Here is an 18938-nt window from a genome sequence, read left to right as displayed (position 1 = left end):
TTCTATTGCTCCAGTGTTTTCCCAAGCAATGGTTAGGAAAAATACAAGGCCTAGATTTCAGGCACTTTTGTGCTATAAAAAGGCCTCTTATTTTTGGCAAAAACTAAGCACATAAGTGGCACTGTAAAATTTCAGGGCACTTAGTAAATTTTTCCTTGGCATAGTCTACGTGTTAATGTCAGTGTTCCACTGTCTACATTGCGATACATGCACCACAAATACGACATGCATGATCAGTGCTTAGTTGTCAAATGATAAGTTTCCTTGTACACGTTGGGCATTTTACCTCGTGCTTAGCATTTTGCCTCATTCTTAAATTTCTCCCGAAGACATAACCACAAAAGTTATTTCCATTCATCTATCCGAGAGAGAGATGGAGAGAAAACTGAGTCTCAACTACTTCCTCCCCTCAAATACCACTTTTATAATGTTAAATTATATATTACAATTATATCTCCAAGAAAAGAGAAGATTAAAAAGTTTGTCATTTCTACCAAATTTCTGTGTTCTAATTTTAAACATAAAAGATGTAATCTAGAATGAAAATCTACACATCCAAAATAATAATAAAAAATCAGTATTTTTTTTGCAGGTGACTAGTGACCACTCCCAAAATATTCGAAGAAATGAGCGAGCCTCGTGTCTTCAAACATTCAGGAATGCAAGCGATCAGATTTTGCTTTCTTCAAGAAAGAGCAAAGACTAAAAGATCTTCATAAAATGTCAAGAATCTGCAATGTTATCAGATATGTAATTATAAGACCATTGAAGAACCAAAAAGACGTTTATACAATAGTTTTAAACTGAGTGGACAGGAGGGCCAATAGGAATGAGGAAAAACACAAAAGAGTGTTTCAACCAACAACGTATAAGACAGAATTCCTTGCTCTGAAAAAAAACTAATAGGTATGAATATACTTCAACAAATTCAGTGTGAGATGACTGTCGTGTGATCTTCCCAGAGTCAAACTCGACCAAAAATAGTTAGAAGGAAAACTTACTTGCATAGGCATCTCTTGCATGACAATATTGCTGCTCTCTTCAATACTTTTTAGAGTCACCACTTCCCCACCAACTACCATATTAATAACAATCCCGTCTGCACATTACTCAGGAATGTTAGCAGCAATACAAAACTACAAACTATCACATACTTGGACAAAAGTTAAATACAGTTCCTTGACTCTTGTTTGTGTTGTTTTCAGTCAAAATGGAAAACTCAGCTCGATAATAAAGGCTTACTCTAAAGAATTATGCAAAATTTCGAGATAAAACTTCAATTTTGACAAGGAAATAGAACAGATAGCATCTAAGGAACTGTATCTATGTTTTGGCCAACTTAAAAAAACTACAGAAGTAGGCCATAAAGAAAGGACCGGCTGTTAAACAAGCTGCCAATCGCCTAGCGTATGTCTCCTGCAGGAAACACAAAAATAACGAGGAACATAAGAGAGACGATACAGATACTCAAAGACACCAATTTCGCAATATACACAAACAACTAAATCTGCATTCTTCTGGTGGTAAACATGACACATACGAATTCAGACAGCGATGTTAAATATTAGCTGCATAAATTAAAATTTGTAGTTGAGAGAGAGAGAGAGAAGAGGAAAACCTTCTTTGCCGGTAACTCGTAGTTAATGAGAAGATGAGCATTCAAGGGAAGTTCGCCAGAAGAAAGGAGAGGGAGGCAGGCGTCTGTTACAATGATCATATGAGATATCTCGTCTTTCCTAATATCATCCTCGTCCGGCGCTCCACCGTGATTCGACTGGTTCCACCGTGCTGTTACCTGTCGAAATTTCTCTAAAAGAGAAGCGCGTTCATCTTCAGCTAGATCACTGTACTGACACGCGGAAAAGGGAAGCGGAGGACATAAGAGCGAATTAGGAGAAAAAATTAGTGTAGCGCGTGGGAATTGGGAGGAAGTGAATGAGTTGATGATGGGAAAATAGGAGAGAGACCAGAGCAGAGGAGGAAACGAAGGGGAGGGTGGAGAGAGAGGAGCAGAGAGAGTCGAGATCGTCGCGCGTGCTGCAACAGACCACGATGGGCAAGGATGGACGTCGAGCCACCAGATCCACCAGTTCGACTACCGTTTGCTGCGATCGTTTTCGATAATCAAAAATCGGAACAAAATTTGAAAATGAGTGAGTGAGTGAGAGAGAGAGAGAGAGAAAGAATACCATTTTGAAGTGTAGCCTGTCAACTGCGAGGTAAAAATGACGCGGGTGGCTGAAAATGAAGGAGATGGGAGAATGTGTATGAATGTTAAATGGAAGTTAAAGAGGAAAAGAAGGAGAATGGAAAGAAGAGTACCCGAACGGTGCCGTCTGAAACGGCGGAGAAGAACCGTAAACGTTGTCCATCGCCATGGTAGAGGAGAGGAGATGCTTCTTCACCCTGCACTCTCTTTCTCTTCCACGCTTTTAATGTTTTTTTTTTTATTTATTTATTTCTTTTGTTATTCGAGTTTTAAAAATGTATTCACGGCTTTCAATTTTATTTTATGTTTCTTTTCTTTAAATTATTTTTTTAACGCAAAAAATGAATATGTTAATTCTAACAATTAAATTTTAGGAATGTTAAAATTGAAGTTGTATGGCTTAAAATTTGATCACAACCTAAACTTTATAACGAGGATAAACAAAATTCACTACTTATGATACCAAAGCCCAACATTGACTTATTATTTAGTACAACCTTTCTCTCACAAAATCATCGTGTTTAATTTTAGGAAGAATGTTCACATACGGTGGTGTCTTGTACTTTTTCATTTAGTTTGTCGATAGTTTCACCAAGTGAAGTGATAGTAAACCCAATAATAATAATAATATTTAAAGGAAAATAATCATAAATATAATTTCTATGAAAAGATATTTGCATAAATTGAGTAACAAATTAAAGAGTAAATAGAAAGTTTGGTGAGATATTGTTAAATTAAATTTTGAAAAGAAGATATTTTTATTTTGGTCTCTAAATGTATAGAAAGTTTTGAAATTATATATTCTATGGTTAAATTTCATCAGTCTTTTCACTTAAATATATAAATCAAGGACTATGTTTGTCATAAAGTTACGATATTAACAACCAATTTAAATTCTATAAATTAGAAAGACTAAATCGGCCAAATTTCGCAATTTAAATTTAAATTATCAATTTTCTAAATTAAATTATTTTAGTAAAAGTATAAATTAATTAAGGTAGATTCATTTAGTGAGGATATTTTATCATGTATTTCTAAAGATTTTATTTCCAATTTTTACAAATATCTTCATAATTAATGAGATTGGTTAAGATTAAATATTTTTTATCGAATTAAGTGGTTGACGAATTGAGTAAAGTATTGAATGTTTATATACTATCCTCATCATTCCATCTCATTTCATTTCTTCATTGTATTCTTTATCAATTTTATTTTCGATGGTCCTTAAGACAAATTTGAGAGAGATTATTCATTGAGAAGTATCTAAGACACATGATCGGGGTGTTATTGTGTTGGCGGTTAGCGTTGGAACTAAGAGAGTGATTTTTTTTCAAGCTTCTCAAATCAAACAGATACATGAATTCATTATAAAACTCTTAACTTTTAATCAAATATTGAAATCCGATGAAAAATCAATATGATCGAATATCAAAATCTAATTTCTCCTTCGTTGGATCTCAAAATTTTATTATATCTTTATCGAATTTCGATATCCAGTAAATGGCTAATCAAATTTTAATATCCAATGAAGATAAGAATGAATTTTGACATTTGAACTCTGAAAAACTCAACCTCGTATCACTATCCGATTTATGGTTTCGTTGAATTCGGATCTCAACAGTGATTTTTTTTAAATTCTTTTTAAACAATTCTTATGAAAAATATAGTCTTATATAGATTATGACATAATAATAATAATAAAATCATGACTGGATTCTGAATCGTAGTTTTATATACATTGTGAAACATTTATAATAATAATGAAATCAAGTGGATTTTTTTTAAATGAATCAATGCTTTCAAAATTTGTAATTCATTATTTATTAAATTTTAATGATTTATTAAGTCTTTGAAGTTATAATTCTTTTTATCGATTTCATAGTATTAGTTTTTGAATCTTTTATACAAAAATTATTAACATGGCTTTCCAAATTTTTAACTCAATATTTATTAAATTTTAAAAACTTTTGAATCCATTATAAAGGCTTAAACATGACTTTCGAAATTTTTAATTTAATATTTATGAAATTTTAATGATTTATTAAGTCTTTCAAATTATACAAATTTTTAATTATTTTTAAATGATTTATTAAGTTTTATTTTTTTACATCATAAAAAAACAAGTTCATAAAAAAATCCAATAAAAAAAACAAAATGAAGCGAGGAGAGAATAAGATCTGACAGAGAAAGAACAGAAATGAATTTTGAAGAGAAAACTATTAAAAGATTCTGGTTAAAGATTCTTTTCGTTTTATTAAAAACTAATAACATTTTATTTATTTTTTTAATTTAGGGTATAACCTTGATTTTCGAAAAATTTAAAGGTGCATGGTGAAAGTCATGGAAATGTAAGGTGAAACATTCCAAAAGAGATAATTTGGTCCAATGTCCGTTTCATCCTACATTAGTAGTTTACTAAGTCAATCCAATCCAGTTTATTTATTAACAGTAAAAAAAAATTTGATTTAACCCACTACGAGTTGACTCACTTCGTTTACTTAATTAAAAGTTTTATTTTTAAATCCAACAAAGGTTATAAATATTTTGTAGTTCAAATATAAATAAATTTAACTCTAAAATTATGTTAAACTCCAAAAGCAATTAAAAAAAAATCACACAATGTAATTCAAAAGTAAGCACAAACAACAAATAAATAAGTTTCTAATATTGATCATATTTTAATCATTTATCCATTTATAAGATTAGAGTCTTTAATTAATAAATCTATAATATTTTGTTCTTTTGAAATATATTTTTTATCACATCTACAATACAATAAAAAATATTAACTAAGAATATTAAAATATAAAGTAATAAATAATTAAATTAAATTAAGTGGATTGGTAAACTGATCGAGATTAGTCAAAAATTGAAAATTGAAACATAAAAAATTACATTTGTTTAAAACTCAATCCAGCTCGAACATGTGATAAACTAGATTGATCCAGAAATTCTAATCTATTTTGACAGAAATACATGTATCATATATTAGGTGGATGTTTTGATTAATTAAAATTAAATTACTGAAAATTGATTTATTAAAAATCCATTGATATTTCTCACGATAGCAGGGAACAGGGGATTGTGTGATGATAGGTTAAATATTAATCGGGCTTTATGTCCAATAACTGATCTGTATGATAGACAAAGTACTGATTTAAGTTTAAAGGAAAAGAAAATTTTAACACCATTTTTTGACACAATTTTGACACTGCACATGTGTCAAAATGTGGTTGGACGATTTCAAATTAAAAAACAAACTTTGATTTTTCTCTTCCAAATATACCCCTGTCTCAACTTTTTTAATTTGAAATCGTCTAATCATATCTTGACACGTGTGTAGTATAAAAAAAATGGTCTTAAAATATCATTGTCCAAGTTTAAAAGTTAATGTGGCTGATAATAATAATAAGGGCGTTAGATATAGAAGCTACAGGGTCAACTAATAAAAATATATATCACACTTTTTAATGTCTCTAGCTGATCGGTTTTGACTAGAACAATTAAAAAAAATTATTATTTTGAAAACATTAATCCAAACATAATCGTTAACATCAACCAAGCTACAGAATGCCTTACATAAAAAGAGAAAAAAAAAAACCATATATGGTACACGGACCATTGAAACCTGCTTTCCAATCATACAAGGATTGACCTAGGTATATACATCATTAAATTTAAAATTAAATTAAAATAATAACACAACCTAGACACGTGGAGGAAGTAGAGCAGAGGTTGTCGCATTTGGTCTTTTTACCCAAACATAATCATCGCTCAGCCTTTTACTTTTTCATCATCCTATTCCTGCCTTAATTGCCTAAAGGAAAAAATCAAAATTTTCCTTGTTCATTGATTGGTCAGTTGCAAACCTTATTGCTAGTCATGATGAGATTTATAGGTTCAAAGTCAACAACGGGCTTGGACTCCTTGAGGCGAGGCCCACCGAAGCCCATCTGGTCTTCGCGCGCTCTCTTGTGGTTGTTGTTTCTTTTGTCTGCTAGTGTATCCTCTTTCAACCAAACACCAAACAGTTTCAAACACTCCCCACCACCTTCTTCACCTACCGCCTTCTCAGATCCGCAACTTCCTTGCCGCATGATGCGATCTATCTGATCAGGACCCACCATCAGACGGTTCTTGAGAAAAGCAACGAGCTCATCGCACTGCTTCCTCGCTCGTGCCAGCTCGCAACTCAGCGTTTCGTTATCCTTCTTCAGTTTCTGGTTCTCGCTCGATAACTCATGAGAAGCTGTTGTGTTTGTTTCCACCAACCCCGTGTTCTTCGAACCGGAGGAGGAGGACGAGGTAGAGGTGGACCCAGCGTCATCTCCACCGCCGGAGTTTAACGGAGAGTTACCACCCCCGCTGGATTTTCCGGCCTCCGGTGGAAGCGCAGGCAATTGCGGCACGGTCTTGCGGCGTTTAATGTCGCAGAGAAGCTCCTTGTGCCCTCGCTTGAAATGTTCGTTTGCGAATTCCCATTTATCAGGCACAATCTTTCGGAATCCCTGCAATCTCAAGAATCGCCGATTTGTTATCATTACTCTTAATGATTAGTTGTTAATCATCATCGTTATTAATAATAATAATTAATGGTAATCATATTTGTTGATTAATGTTTTATCATTTCCCTTTTTCCCGGAATAATTATACATTTCAAGCTCATTAAATTTGCTCTTCCCTACCATACTTAGATATCAATTTAACTCAAGATTTTTTTGCAGGCTAAATGTCGCACTCCAAATATTTTCGAATATAGTAGAAATTAGTAAGAACTATGAATAATAGTAGAAAACCATTTTTTTAATTGAAATGTCTGAATAATTAGTATTAAACTTTAAATAACGATCACACAACCACTTAAAAAATATTTGTATATTTTTCTTTTAATCATTTAAATGAATGAAAAACCCAAAAAAGTTTCTTTAATGAATACAAAAAAATGAAATGAAAAATATGGTCATACTAAATAATTCTACATTCTCGGTAAACAAAGTAATCCATCTTTATTTAAACCACTTTACCCCCTAACAGGCAAGTTTTAATCCCTGTTTTAGTCTGTAGGATTTGGCTGTTTACACAGAAAAAGGCAGAGTAATTGATGATCTGACAGGTATAGATGGAAGTAAATGTAAGAAGAGAAAGAAAGAAGAAGAATTAAACATACGTAGGTGTTGAGCTGGCGAACAAAACTGGAGAAGTTATTGTGCTTGAAACATTTAGGAAGCAAATCCTTGGAAAATTCCGCATGTTTCCAGACAACAAATGTGTTCCCAGTGTCACTCCACGATATCACCTCGTTCGTCCCTGGATCATCCACCAACTCGTACGTCTTGGTCAAAAACGGTGCCGGCACAGATCGTTGCGACATGATTTCACCCTCACAAATCTCTTCTTATTACAATTATTCTAAATAATAAAAAAAAAAAGTATAGAGAAAGAAAGAAAAAAATAGAGTAAGAGAGAAGTTAAGAGGAAGAACTGAAAAGGAGGAGAGCTGTCAAAAACTCCCAATCCCAGCAATAAAAGCCAGAAAGGAAAAAGCGAGAGTGAAGGAAGTTTTTGGAAGGTTTTCTGGAATGATCAGAATCCATGAGTCAAAATCTGAAAATCAATTACCATAATTTCACGACACAAAAAGGATAAAGTATTGTTATTCTCCTCCTGGAGGATTCTAGGACGAGAGAGACTCTTATATAATACGGAACCAAACATATTCCAACCCCATGTGACGTGTGGGTTCTAGAAATTTTTAGAAACTTGCGCACAGATAAAAGAAATGCCAATGTTTATTTTGGACCAAACCAAAACTCAATCCACACGTACGCAATAACAGGGATTGGATAAGGAGGCAACACAACAGAAGCATTTACACACGCTTTTCACAAGGGGCGTCTTTGGCTTTCTCTCCTGCAAATTGCGTTTTCACTTCCTACATTTTCTAATACGCTTACATGCTTCTAAACTTTTCCATTTTAGTTATTGCTTATTATGACATAAAATATATTGTTTTAATACATGCTCTTGTAAAAATTACATAAATAAATAAATAAATTTAAAAAATATTATATATATTCGGTAAAGTTAATTTTAATTTGTATTTATTTGATTGGAAGGGTAAAGAGCAAGTGGGTAACAGGGCTTTTTCTCTGCTCTCACCTAACTCTTCATTCATCGTTATTGATATTTTAATTATTGTTGATTACTAATGTTGTTATGATTAACTATGTACGTGTCTTGTCATGTTTCATCAATTGGTCTCCCCATCCACTTTGTCCATTTTTTTTGTGTTAGACCTTTTCTTCCTGTTATGACCGCCCAACAAATATATAATGAAATATTGACAATGGAAGAAAAAGAAGACTAATGCGATGCAAACACACATATGCCTTTTATTTGTCCTCTTACTTGATTTCGACTTTTATGTTTTTTCCTCACAAATTCCTCCCATGTAGTTTTCACACTAAATAATTAACACCACATTTTAAACTATGTACTTCATGCCACTCTCCTTTCTTTTCACTGAAATTAATTACACATGGATTTTTGTCTCTTCAAGCAACTCCACTTAAGTACAATTAATACCTAATTGCCAAAGTTGGCTATTCTCATTTATTAGTCTTATTCAAACCACTTATGTTTCAAAATAAGAAAAATAAACCTTAGGAGTTAATTAGTCTAGGTTAATTATGCATTTGACTCTCACAAGACAAACCTTTTTTAGATGATACCCTTGTTTCTAAACTGTGTTTGTATCTTTAGAGAGAAAAATAGTCCTCTTCTTTCATGAATAACTTCTTTCCACTTAATTTTTTTCCCTAATTAATTAAATTTATGAAAATATCCTATGTATTATTATAGGGTGAGAGTCGTCCGGTATGACTACATGTTAAGTCAAATGGATCGAATGACTGAGGTGCGGAAAAAAAATTCACAGTCGATCGGTTACAGTTGAGTAGAGTCAAAACGTAATTAATATGATAATTGCTATTGATGAGTGGTTAAGATTAATATTAATGACTATTAAGAAATAAATTAATTGATCAGATTTTTTTAAAGGTTTAATACCTATTTTGGTCTCTCTTTTTGGAGGGTTGGTTCAAAGTGGTCCTCCCTTTTTTTAGAAAGTTCACTTAAGTCCTAACTTTTGTAAAAACTGTGCAAATAGGTCCTTTTTGGCAACGGCGTTAAAAAACTAACGGCAAAGCTACCAGATGACTAATATTTGATGATGTGATATTGTTATGTGTTTTTAAAAAATTAATTAAATGTGACGTGGAATATGTAAAAGTTAGGATTAGGATTTGGGGTAAAATCAAGTTGTGATTTTCTGGACAAGGATTCAACAACCAGCTTCAAGTTAAGTATTAAACCCTCCCAAAAGAGGAACCAAAATAGATATTAAACATTTTTTAAACTCTATAAATAGAGATTTAATTTCAAGATAAATTTATTTTTTTTCATAATTGAATTACTTTATACCTCCAAATAATTCTGACTTAGAACATTATAATATCTTCTAGAAATCGATCGATGGATCATCTAAAACAAAAAAAAAAAAAAAAAACATTCGTCCATACAGAAAAGTTGAGCATGACGATACATCCTCGTTCCAATCTAACAAATATACTATATATTATAAATGTATATTAGGATGTGTTTGATAGTTCAGGAGGAAGTAATAGATAATCATCCTTTTTATATAACTATTTTGGAAAAAACGTGGTATATAAAAAATATATTCCTGATTTCATTAAAAGAAGTTATGTTTGATTACATTATAATTATATATGAATAATAAAACTTTAATATCAGAGGTTTCATCCAATTTACTCATTGTCTCTGCTACTCAATTTACGGCCAAAAAAGTTCACACTCTGTTATAAATGTTAATGATTGATGCCGTATCCTACGTACTAAATATTTTATTTTCCAAAAGGTTCTTATAATTCTGTGTAAAAAAGAAAAAAACTAAATCATAACATACCGTTTTACCTGTCATGTTATCTTTTTAAGGTAATAATAATTAATAACAAATTAAGAATAATTTTATTTGAATTATTGGGATGAAAAGAAAAAAAAAAATGTTCTCACTAAAAAGTTTCTAAACTTTGATATTTCAAGGTTTGTTTTACGAATAGTTATATACCACTTATTTGAATTCACACAATTGTGAAATTCAAATTGTCAATCTCTTGTATATTATTACTAAGTATGTCCAAGTGATGAAAAATCATAATAACTTTAATTATTTAAAAAATTAAAGAACACAATATCTTGAAAAATAATGTAAAAGATAGAATATTACTTTAAAGCAAAAAGAAAATCATTTTTTCATGAAACAACGAATAGAAATATTTTTTTAAGACAGTTATTATCTTAAAATTAAATTATTATATTAATTATATTTTCTTAATTATTAAATTAAATGTATTTAATTATTAAAAAAATATTCAATCAATTTCTAATTAAAATTGTTAAAAAAAAACATAAACACAGCTTACCATAAATGGAAATATAAAATTCGTCCAAAATTGAATACTTAATTTGTCCAATCAGTTACTTCAATTGAAAACTAACTAATTCATAATTATGAATTAAATGAAAATATCATTTAATTAAATTCATATTTAATTATTAAATTAAAATTCAATAAATTTCTAATTTAAATTAAAAAAAATCATAAACACAGCTTAATGCCATTAATTGTAAATATAATTTTTTTTTAAAAATGAAAAATGCAAAACTCAATTATTGTATAATCTTAACTCTATGGATTGAAGTTTAAAATTTAATTATTCATCGTTGAAGAACAACTGATCCAAAAAGAAAAAACATATGGAAAGAAAAAATTTTAAGTTAAGAGAATTTTTAACACTGAAAAATAAAAAAATGAATTAAGTGCTATAAATTAGAGAGTACAATGTATAGTGTGTATAAAGCTCTTGTCAATGTCAAATATGTCTAAATATATGCTCCAACTATAGGTTCTTAAACACAATTATAAAAGACCCAAACCAAAAGTAAAATGTTAAATCCGCAAAAACTCATACACAAAAATACAATTTTATCTTAAATTTCAAAAATTATTACAAAGAAAGAAAAAAAAAATCAAATTTAACAAATCATGTACTTATTTCAAAATCCAAAAAATGTAAATTTCAAATGCAAGTGAATCAGTTTAAAGTAATGAGTAAGCAAATATCATATTAACTAAAAATATAAAAAATAATATAATTATGTTCATTGAATTCAGTTTATTACAATTAATTCAGTTTATTCAATTGAGATGGATTATTCAAAAATTAAAATATATATAAGAAAAGATATTTTGAATATGAGATAAAACTAAATATGTATAGAAATACGTGTTCTCGGTATTAATTAAAGAAATATACGAAATTTTCTAATTTTTATAATTCAATGTGGCAAAAGATAATTGCATACAATTAGTGTGAATTTAGTGTGTAAATCTCTTTGCTTTATCTGGCTCTTCTTCCTAAACATACTCAAAAATTATATCCTAAGTAGCAAAGGCTTTATCTTAAATGGGTGACATAGTTAAAAGGAAAAACAATTTGACTGAAGTCAATTACTCTTATACACAGGAAATGTACTTGGTAAATCAGTATCGACTACAATATTCCACCAAACCAATTAGGATACACACCTTTTGCGTGAAAAATGTGAGTCAAACTTTAGGTAGGACATTCCGACCACTGCTTTACCCTAACACATGTCACGCTCTCTATGACAGATAAATAGATAAATTTTAATATTGTTTGAAAAAGTATTTTAATTATTTATAATGAAATATCTTAAATTTTAACTTTTTAAAGAAAGTAATGTAAGGTAAATTTAATTTTATTTTTGAGATCAAAAGGAGTTAGTTTGATCTTTAATATTAGATGACTTATCTTGACTTTTGGTTTAGATTGAGTTCACCATACATTCAACTAAGGTCTATTGATTTTTATTTTGACTAAGTTTAATCTTTCAATACGAGTTGATTCGAATTAACCTTTGAGATTAACCAACTTAGTTCAATCTTTGACACAGGTCAACTTGAGTCGACCTTCGGCCTGAACCGACATGACAATTCTTCGGTCTGGGCTAACTTGAATCGACCTTATGCCAAGGTTGACTCAATCTGACCATCAGCTTTGGCCATCTGGCCCAACCTTTAGTCCAGACAACACAATTTTACTTTTCGAATTTGTCCTGACCATCAATTTGAACTGAATCGGCTCAAACTTTAGACCAAGTTAACTTGGCTCGACCATTGGCCCAAATCGACTATGCTCAATCTTTGGTCTAGACCGAGTTGGCTCGACCATTAAATCTGGGGCGACTAAGTGCTATATTCGGCCTAAGTCGAATCAACTTAATCTTCGACTTAAGTTGGCTACTTGGCTCAACCATCAACCTTGGCTGACTCAGCTTCACCTTGGTTTAGACCAACCTTTAGTTTGAGATAACTTGGCCTGACCTTCAATTTGGGCTTACTCAACTAGACCTTCGACCCTAACTAGCTCAACTTGACCTTTTTTCCGAGCTGATTTCGATTAGACCTTCGACACTGGTCAACTCGGCTTGACCTTCAACTTGGATTGACTCAACTCAACCTTCAACTTTGACTAACTTGACTTAACCATCAATCCAGATCGAATTAACTCAATTCGATCTTTTTGTTCGGACAGACTTGACTTAGCCTTTAAATTGAGACAACTCTCCTCAACCTTTGTTAGTGGAACGAAAATAAATGAGAATTTCAAATTTTTTATACTTTTAAGGATATTAAAAAAAAAATTCTATTTTATTCATGTGAAATATCTTTTAAAATTTTGTAAATGTAATTTTTTTTTTCTAATTACTTTATCCAAACATCTACGTGTAAAGATTTTTTATACTTTATCCTTCTGAATTACCTCATACAGAGGAAAAAAAATCAAATGCTTTAACTATGAGAAGTTTTATGTGCGTTTAAATTTATACTAAACCTAACATTCTATTTGTAATTGGAGTTTTCAGAAAATGTCAAATATTTTAAGTGTTAGCTGTTGAAAAAATGTAAATAAATTAATGGCGTATCCTTGGAGAGTAAAGAATTGCATGCTTACATACTAACACAAATAACAAATTAGTAAGGTAATAGTTTAGACACTTCATTATCTATGTTGATGAAAGAAATCAATATCTAATTACATTTTTATTAGCTAGTGGAACTATATATCTTGGAGTAATGAAAAACAAAACCATCCTCTTAAATTTTATAATTAAATAGTCATATCATGTCTAAATAAGTTGATATTTACTTTAGACTCTATCTATAGTCTAAAACCCACTTATGTATTCAAGGTTGCACGTTAAAATCAGTATTTGATAATGTATCATATATATTGATTAAGATTAACATAAATGTATAAAAAATCATTTTTTAAAAGAATCACGCATTTAAGAAATAAAAAAGTTTGTTCACTAAAAAACCCCCCATAAAATTGCTTATTTTAAATCAAGTGGATTAAGTAAAACACATGAAAAACTGATAATAATTCACTTATTAAAAACACATGTTTAAAAAAAATGCACAAAACAAACTCATCCATAAAGAACTAATTGTAGCTGCGTCCCTCAAAGGCATCATACTAACGTTTTTTCTTCTTGATACTCTTTTTGTTACCAAGTTCTTTGATATTACACGATAATACTTGGCAACATACACGTGTAAAGTTGCATGATTTTATTTTAGGTTAAATATGTTCTTAGTCCCTATACTTTGGGGCGATTTTGGTTTTAGTCCATTTCAAACTGAGGTACAATTTAGTCCTTCAACTTTAGAAAACTCTGGTTTTAGTCCTTTTTACCAAATTTGTTTAATTTTATTTGCTGTTTCAAAAGCAAATTTGGTAAAAAGGACTAAAACCAGAGTTTTCTAAAATTGAAAGACTAAATTGTACCTTAATTTGAAAATGGATTAAAACCAAAATCGCCCAAAGTATAGGGACTAAAAACATATTTAACCCTTTTATTTTTTATTTTTAAGAATATGAGCACCAATAGTTGAGACATGAAATGGGATTTTTTTTACGAAGTTAGTTTGTTAAATTTTACTTTTGTTTTTCTTATAGTTCTTTCAATTTTTAATTTCAATACTAAAGTTAAATTACATTTTTTTTCTTTTATAATATTTAATCTATGGTTTTTATTTTCACTTATAAAATTTATTTATTTTTATAGAAAAAATAAAAATGAAATGAACCTCACTTCTTCTTTACTAACTAAATAAATTATTAAGTCATTTGAGTGATCCGAGTAACAATGTTTATATATTATATCAAAAGTCAATTTTAAGGGAGAATATTTACTTAAAAGTAAAATTAAAGTAAAAGAAGAAGAAATAAGTAAGTAAAGAAGTTAGACGATGAGGTACACAATAACTTACAATATTCTTATTATAAATAAAATAAATTATAGCAATGATCAACTGAGATTGAAAATTCATTAAGTGCATTATGTAAAGGACGAACTTCCCGATAGTGAGAAAATGTCAAGAAATAATTTAAGTTTGTATTGAATGACGTATTCGAAAGTTCTATTTTCCAAACATATGTATCTTGTCAAACTTTATAAACATATTATAATCAGCTGTTAGGAATGACATGAGAAAAAAACAAGGTAAAAATGTTATTTTGAAAATTTTGAATTATTATAATTACATTTTAAAATGTAGACGGTACTACTGCAGTCATCAATAATTTCAGTTCAAAAATATAACTAATTACAAGGCTGAAAATCTTGTACAGCACAATATCCATGTTTTAGTTCACTGTTCATATCCTCTGCTATGCTAGAACTCAGCATGAATTTGTAGTTTCTTTCTTTTATGTTATATACGCCCAAGACCCATCTAACCCTGCATTCTCCAGCTATACTCATTTATGTTAGTCAAAATCATATGGGTAATGATACATAGATAACATTTTTGACAACATTTGAACATCAATCATACATGTCATTGTGTAATTGGTCCAAATGACACAATGAGACCACCATGAACCAATCACACAATGATACATATGATGATATTCAAATATTGTCAAAAAATATTGTCTAAATATCTTTATCCAGATCATATAGTCAGATATTTGGTTAAGAGATATCTAGTTTCTCTTAAGGTTATAATTTTACACTAATTTTAATGTATTTTCTTTATATCACTCTATTTTTTATATATTTATAATAATCGTCTAATTTTTTTTATCTCTCTATACTATCATCCAAATTCATCTCAAAAGGATGCACGTCGAGCATTTGCCTTCATCTTAGCCCTTAAATTTTTATCTATGGCACAGTTCTTTTGACATAGGTGTCCAACACACAGCTGCCACTGCAATTGCAATTTCCGTTATGTTAGTAGAGTGGATTGATTGACTACATCCTCCGCCTAAAAATGTCAGTCAACACTGGAGACTTTCCATTCCTTTCCACTGTCAGTCACTCTGTCTCTGGAAAATGGGTGGAAAATTAGTGATGACAGAGGGTAACTAGCTAAAAGTACAAAAGGTAAGAAACACGGAGTAGTCATTGCCAACAGTGCAATTCTCAGTGGATGACACGGAGAATGTTGAAATTTGAAGCTTCTCTGTCTTACCTTTCACGAAATACATTTTGAGTCACACTGCTACACAGTCCATGTTAGAAAGCAAGCTGTATCCCTTGTTCAAGTTATATTCTTTCACTTCTCTCTCCACCTTTCCTTCTTTTGCTTTTCGACAGAGTACCAAGCAACCAGGCAAACCCAAGAGGAAAGAGAAACTACGTATACAAAAAATGAGGAGAGCAGAACAACACACAGTACTGGATTCAAATGTACTAGTAGAACCAAGACCTTTTCACTTTTCTTTTCACACACCCAGCACAAACACAAAAACAAAGATAGAACTAAATGTACGTAAGTCTACCACATGACATAGATAATAATACTATAATAGATCTAACTTAGTCATCACATATTCCACAAGTACATTACAAAACAAGGTTCTGCCGACACCCCACATGTATTAACTAGTTTGCTTCCCTCACAATTGGGTGGTTAAATAGGGTCCGCCATCGCTTCGCTTCGGTGGGAAATAGTTGTCATTTATATCAATCACACACAGCTTCTATTGTAATGGTTTAGGTTTGATAACCCATATCAACAGTTATCATCTCATCACATAACCCATTCAGCTAGCTAGAACTTTGACGCACCGCACAACCAACAACTTGAGCCCACTGCCTCAGTCTAGTCTTCACGGTCTGAGGATTTTCACCTTCATAATTAATTCACATCAAACAAACCAATAATTCAGCAAAAAATATAGCCACATCTCTTAATTCACATCAATCACAATCAACACAAATTAAGCATAGAAAGACCAAGATTTAAATGTCCTAATCTATATTTTTCAAAGAATTTGATAGCCAGAGTTGATTTATACAAACTTCATAATTCTGCCATTATTATCTAAAGCAAACAATAAATCAGCTAAGTGTTAAGTACCTGTGGTGAAGATGACAGAGTGAGGACTGCCATGCGGGGAAGGAGTGCCTTCGCAGTCAGATGCAGCAGAGGAAGACGGCGTGGTCTTAGGGACGAGGGATTCGTTGTAGTGTTTGTTGACTGCGTGGTAGAGGCCGAGAGCGGGTAGTGTATCGGAGAGGCGGGGATCGAGCTCGATCTCGGGAGAAGAATCGAATCCAAAGCCCAATTCGATACAGGCTTTGAGTTCGTCCACATCTTCGTCGGTGACGCTCTTACTGCGGCGGTTCTTCCAGTTTCCCTTGCGGCGGAGCCAGGCCTCATCGCGGTAGGCGTCCGGCGACCACGATCGCTGCTTGAAGAGTGGCGGCACAGATTGCAGGAGCGGTGGGCGCTGGAGCAAGAAGGGTGGCGGCGCGTCGACGTCTGGATCCAGTTCCGACATGGGCGTGGAAAACATGCACAGCCCCTTGGAGTTGGGGTTGTGCGGAGGTCGAGGGACCTCGCACGATGAGTTAGGGAACGCAATGGCGTTGTTAGGTTTCTCTCTTTCGGCGCTTTTGAAAGCCAAGGGACACCACAGACTTTATTCTTAGCTGCTGGATCAAACCCACACCTCTGTCCTATTCTCATTGGCCCACGTCATTAATATATATATATATATATATATATATATATTATTTTTATGATTTATTTTCTTGCTTGACTTACAAATATTTTCATTCTAACCTTCTATATCTATCAATCTATTTATTTATTACTTATTTTATTTGTCCAACCAATACATTGACAGAGAATAATCAAATATTATTTGCCTTTAGTCTCATTATTACCTTCCCCACAGGGGTATAATAATATAATAATGCCTTGTTGACTAAGGAAATAATAAGCTCCAGATACTCGCCCTATATCGAGATTAACTATACGATAAGTTAGGTATAATACTCGATTATCTTTTAAATTATATTTAAGAGCTTCAATTTTAAGATATATGGGTGTTGTTATTTGCATTATTGATGTAATCCTTTACCTTAAAAGCAATCTCTGGCTATGACGTGTTGGGAACTTGGGATCCAGGAAATTTTCATTGTTAACCATGCATGTTTCCATTATTATAATAATAATAAGTGACAGAAATTATATTTTATGCTTCACATAGTTTGAATGTTTGGTCCACTAGTAAGATTACATTAATTAAACTATATACATGTGTCATTTTACTTTGTCAAATTCAACCACGGTGAGGACATAACTTAGTCATGTAAACATTCAATTTTCATTTTCATTTTATTTTATATTTATTATCAACCTGACTTTGTATTCTTAAGTGTGAAGATACTGCCCCTCTTTTTTTTTTTTTTTCTCCCCTTTATGTATCATTCTTAATTATACCATTTTAATAAATTTTTAGCTAAACCACTGTAATATTTTGTTTTTAAATTAGATACACATTTAAGTTATAGTGGTATTATTTATTTTAAATTGTCTATATTATATTTATTCAAGATTATTGAACCGAAAAAATATTTATGAATTATAAACACAACTTTTAATATTTTATAAAAATAAAATACTAGTACATATTTTTTATATTTTAATATGTATCTGTATTGTTAGGAAATTTTCTCCCTTTTAATGTTTTTAATATTTCTACCTTTTAATATATATATTGTTGCATTTGTGTGCACGCATTTTCTAAATATATATAAATATTTATATTTTAAAAATATTAATTAAAAAGATAAAATTAAAAGACCAAAACAATATAAAGTTGTATGTAAAGATGTAGATAAAATAATGTTTATTAATAAGTAATATTTGTAAATATTTGTTTTATTATGAATAATTAATATTTTAAAAAATATTTACCAAAATAATAAAATAGTAACTAATTTTTTTTATAATGAATAATTATTTTAATTAAAAAATAATTACTAAGATAATAAAATTCAAAAATAGTTATTTTATTATAAAGAATTATTTAAATTTAAAATATAGTTATTAGAATGATAAAATTAAAAAAATAGAAGAGAACACTGTAAATTCTTTAAACTAATTTTAGTTTGTAAAAGTTATTATAATTTAAAAAAATACTTTATTAGAAAAATATACCATTAACTGTATTCTCAGAAAAATCACATAAGTCATTGTTATATGTATATTGTTCCACCATCCGCTATGTGAATGCTCTTTGGTCCACCAAACAAA

General features: G+C 30.7%; 3 protein-coding genes across 4 annotated transcripts; all 3 read right to left on the bottom strand.

Annotated features, from left to right (window-relative positions):
* Positions 1 to 392: 392 nt before the first annotated feature.
* Positions 393 to 2456, bottom strand: LOC106777150 (ATP-dependent RNA helicase eIF4A). Its single transcript, XM_014664676.2, has 7 exons — positions 2323 to 2456; positions 2190 to 2238; positions 1968 to 2105; positions 1619 to 1849; positions 1377 to 1416; positions 1002 to 1099; positions 393 to 731 (listed from the first exon to the last, which is right to left on the bottom strand). The coding sequence occupies exons 1-7, from the start codon at positions 2376 to 2378 to the stop codon at positions 714 to 716; spliced, it is 630 nt and encodes a 209-aa protein (XP_014520162.1). The 5' UTR covers positions 2379 to 2456; the 3' UTR covers positions 393 to 713.
* A 3256-nt stretch (positions 2457 to 5712) lies between these two features.
* Positions 5713 to 7913, bottom strand: LOC106776971 (heat shock factor protein HSF24). 2 transcript variants are annotated; one of them, XM_022775620.1, is made up of 3 exons: positions 7829 to 7913; positions 7377 to 7618; positions 5713 to 6717 (listed from the first exon to the last, which is right to left on the bottom strand). In XM_022775620.1, exons 2-3 carry the CDS (start codon positions 7578 to 7580, stop codon positions 6067 to 6069), a joined length of 855 nt encoding a protein of 284 aa, XP_022631341.1. In that variant the 5' UTR covers positions 7581 to 7618; positions 7829 to 7913; the 3' UTR covers positions 5713 to 6066. The 2 variants fall into 2 exon arrangements, with proteins under 2 accessions (XP_022631341.1, XP_014519942.1); XM_014664456.2 differs by lacking the exon at positions 7829 to 7913 and having other exon boundaries at positions 7377 to 7822.
* Positions 7914 to 16015: 8102 nt separating this feature from the next.
* LOC106778041 lies at positions 16016 to 17311 on the bottom strand. The gene is made up of 2 exons (XM_014665928.2): positions 16752 to 17311; positions 16016 to 16521 (listed from the first exon to the last, which is right to left on the bottom strand). The coding sequence occupies exons 1-2, from the start codon at positions 17188 to 17190 to the stop codon at positions 16439 to 16441; spliced, it is 522 nt and encodes a 173-aa protein (XP_014521414.1). The 5' UTR covers positions 17191 to 17311; the 3' UTR covers positions 16016 to 16438.
* Between the last annotated feature and the right edge of the window lie 1627 nt (positions 17312 to 18938).

This window comes from Vigna radiata, chromosome 11 (genome assembly GCF_000741045.1).
Source record: "Vigna radiata var. radiata cultivar VC1973A chromosome 11, Vradiata_ver6, whole genome shotgun sequence".
Lineage (NCBI taxonomy): Eukaryota > Viridiplantae > Streptophyta > Magnoliopsida > Fabales > Fabaceae > Vigna > Vigna radiata.
The sequence above is the reverse complement of the archived record's forward strand: the minus strand, read 5'-3'. Positions and strand labels throughout refer to the sequence as shown.

Bases quoted from the DNA above. Each gene is read 5' to 3' on its own strand.
- LOC106776971 (XM_022775620.1), bottom strand. From the start codon at position 7,580: ATGTCGCAACGATCTGTGCCGGCACCGTTTTTGACCAAGACGTACGAG. The intron at 6,718-7,376 runs GTATGTTTAATT...TTGAGATTGCAG, and splicing joins TTCGCCAGCTCAACACCTAC to GGATTCCGAAAGATTGTGCC.
- LOC106778041 (XM_014665928.2), bottom strand. From the start codon at position 17,190: ATGTTTTCCACGCCCATGTCGGAACTGGATCCAGACGTCGACGCGCCG. The intron at 16,522-16,751 runs GTACTTAACACT...TTAATTATGAAG, and splicing joins CTCTGTCATCTTCACCACAG to GTGAAAATCCTCAGACCGTG.
- LOC106777150 (XM_014664676.2), bottom strand. From the start codon at position 2,378: ATGGCGATGGACAACGTTTACGGTTCTTCTCCGCCGTTTCAGACGGCA. The intron at 2,106-2,189 runs GTATTCTTTCTC...AAACGATCGCAG, and splicing joins ACAGGCTACACTTCAAAATG to CAAACGGTAGTCGAACTGGT. The intron at 1,100-1,376 runs GTCCTTTCTTTA...AGTAATGTGCAG, and splicing joins GGCAGCTTGTTTAACAGCCG to ACGGGATTGTTATTAATATG.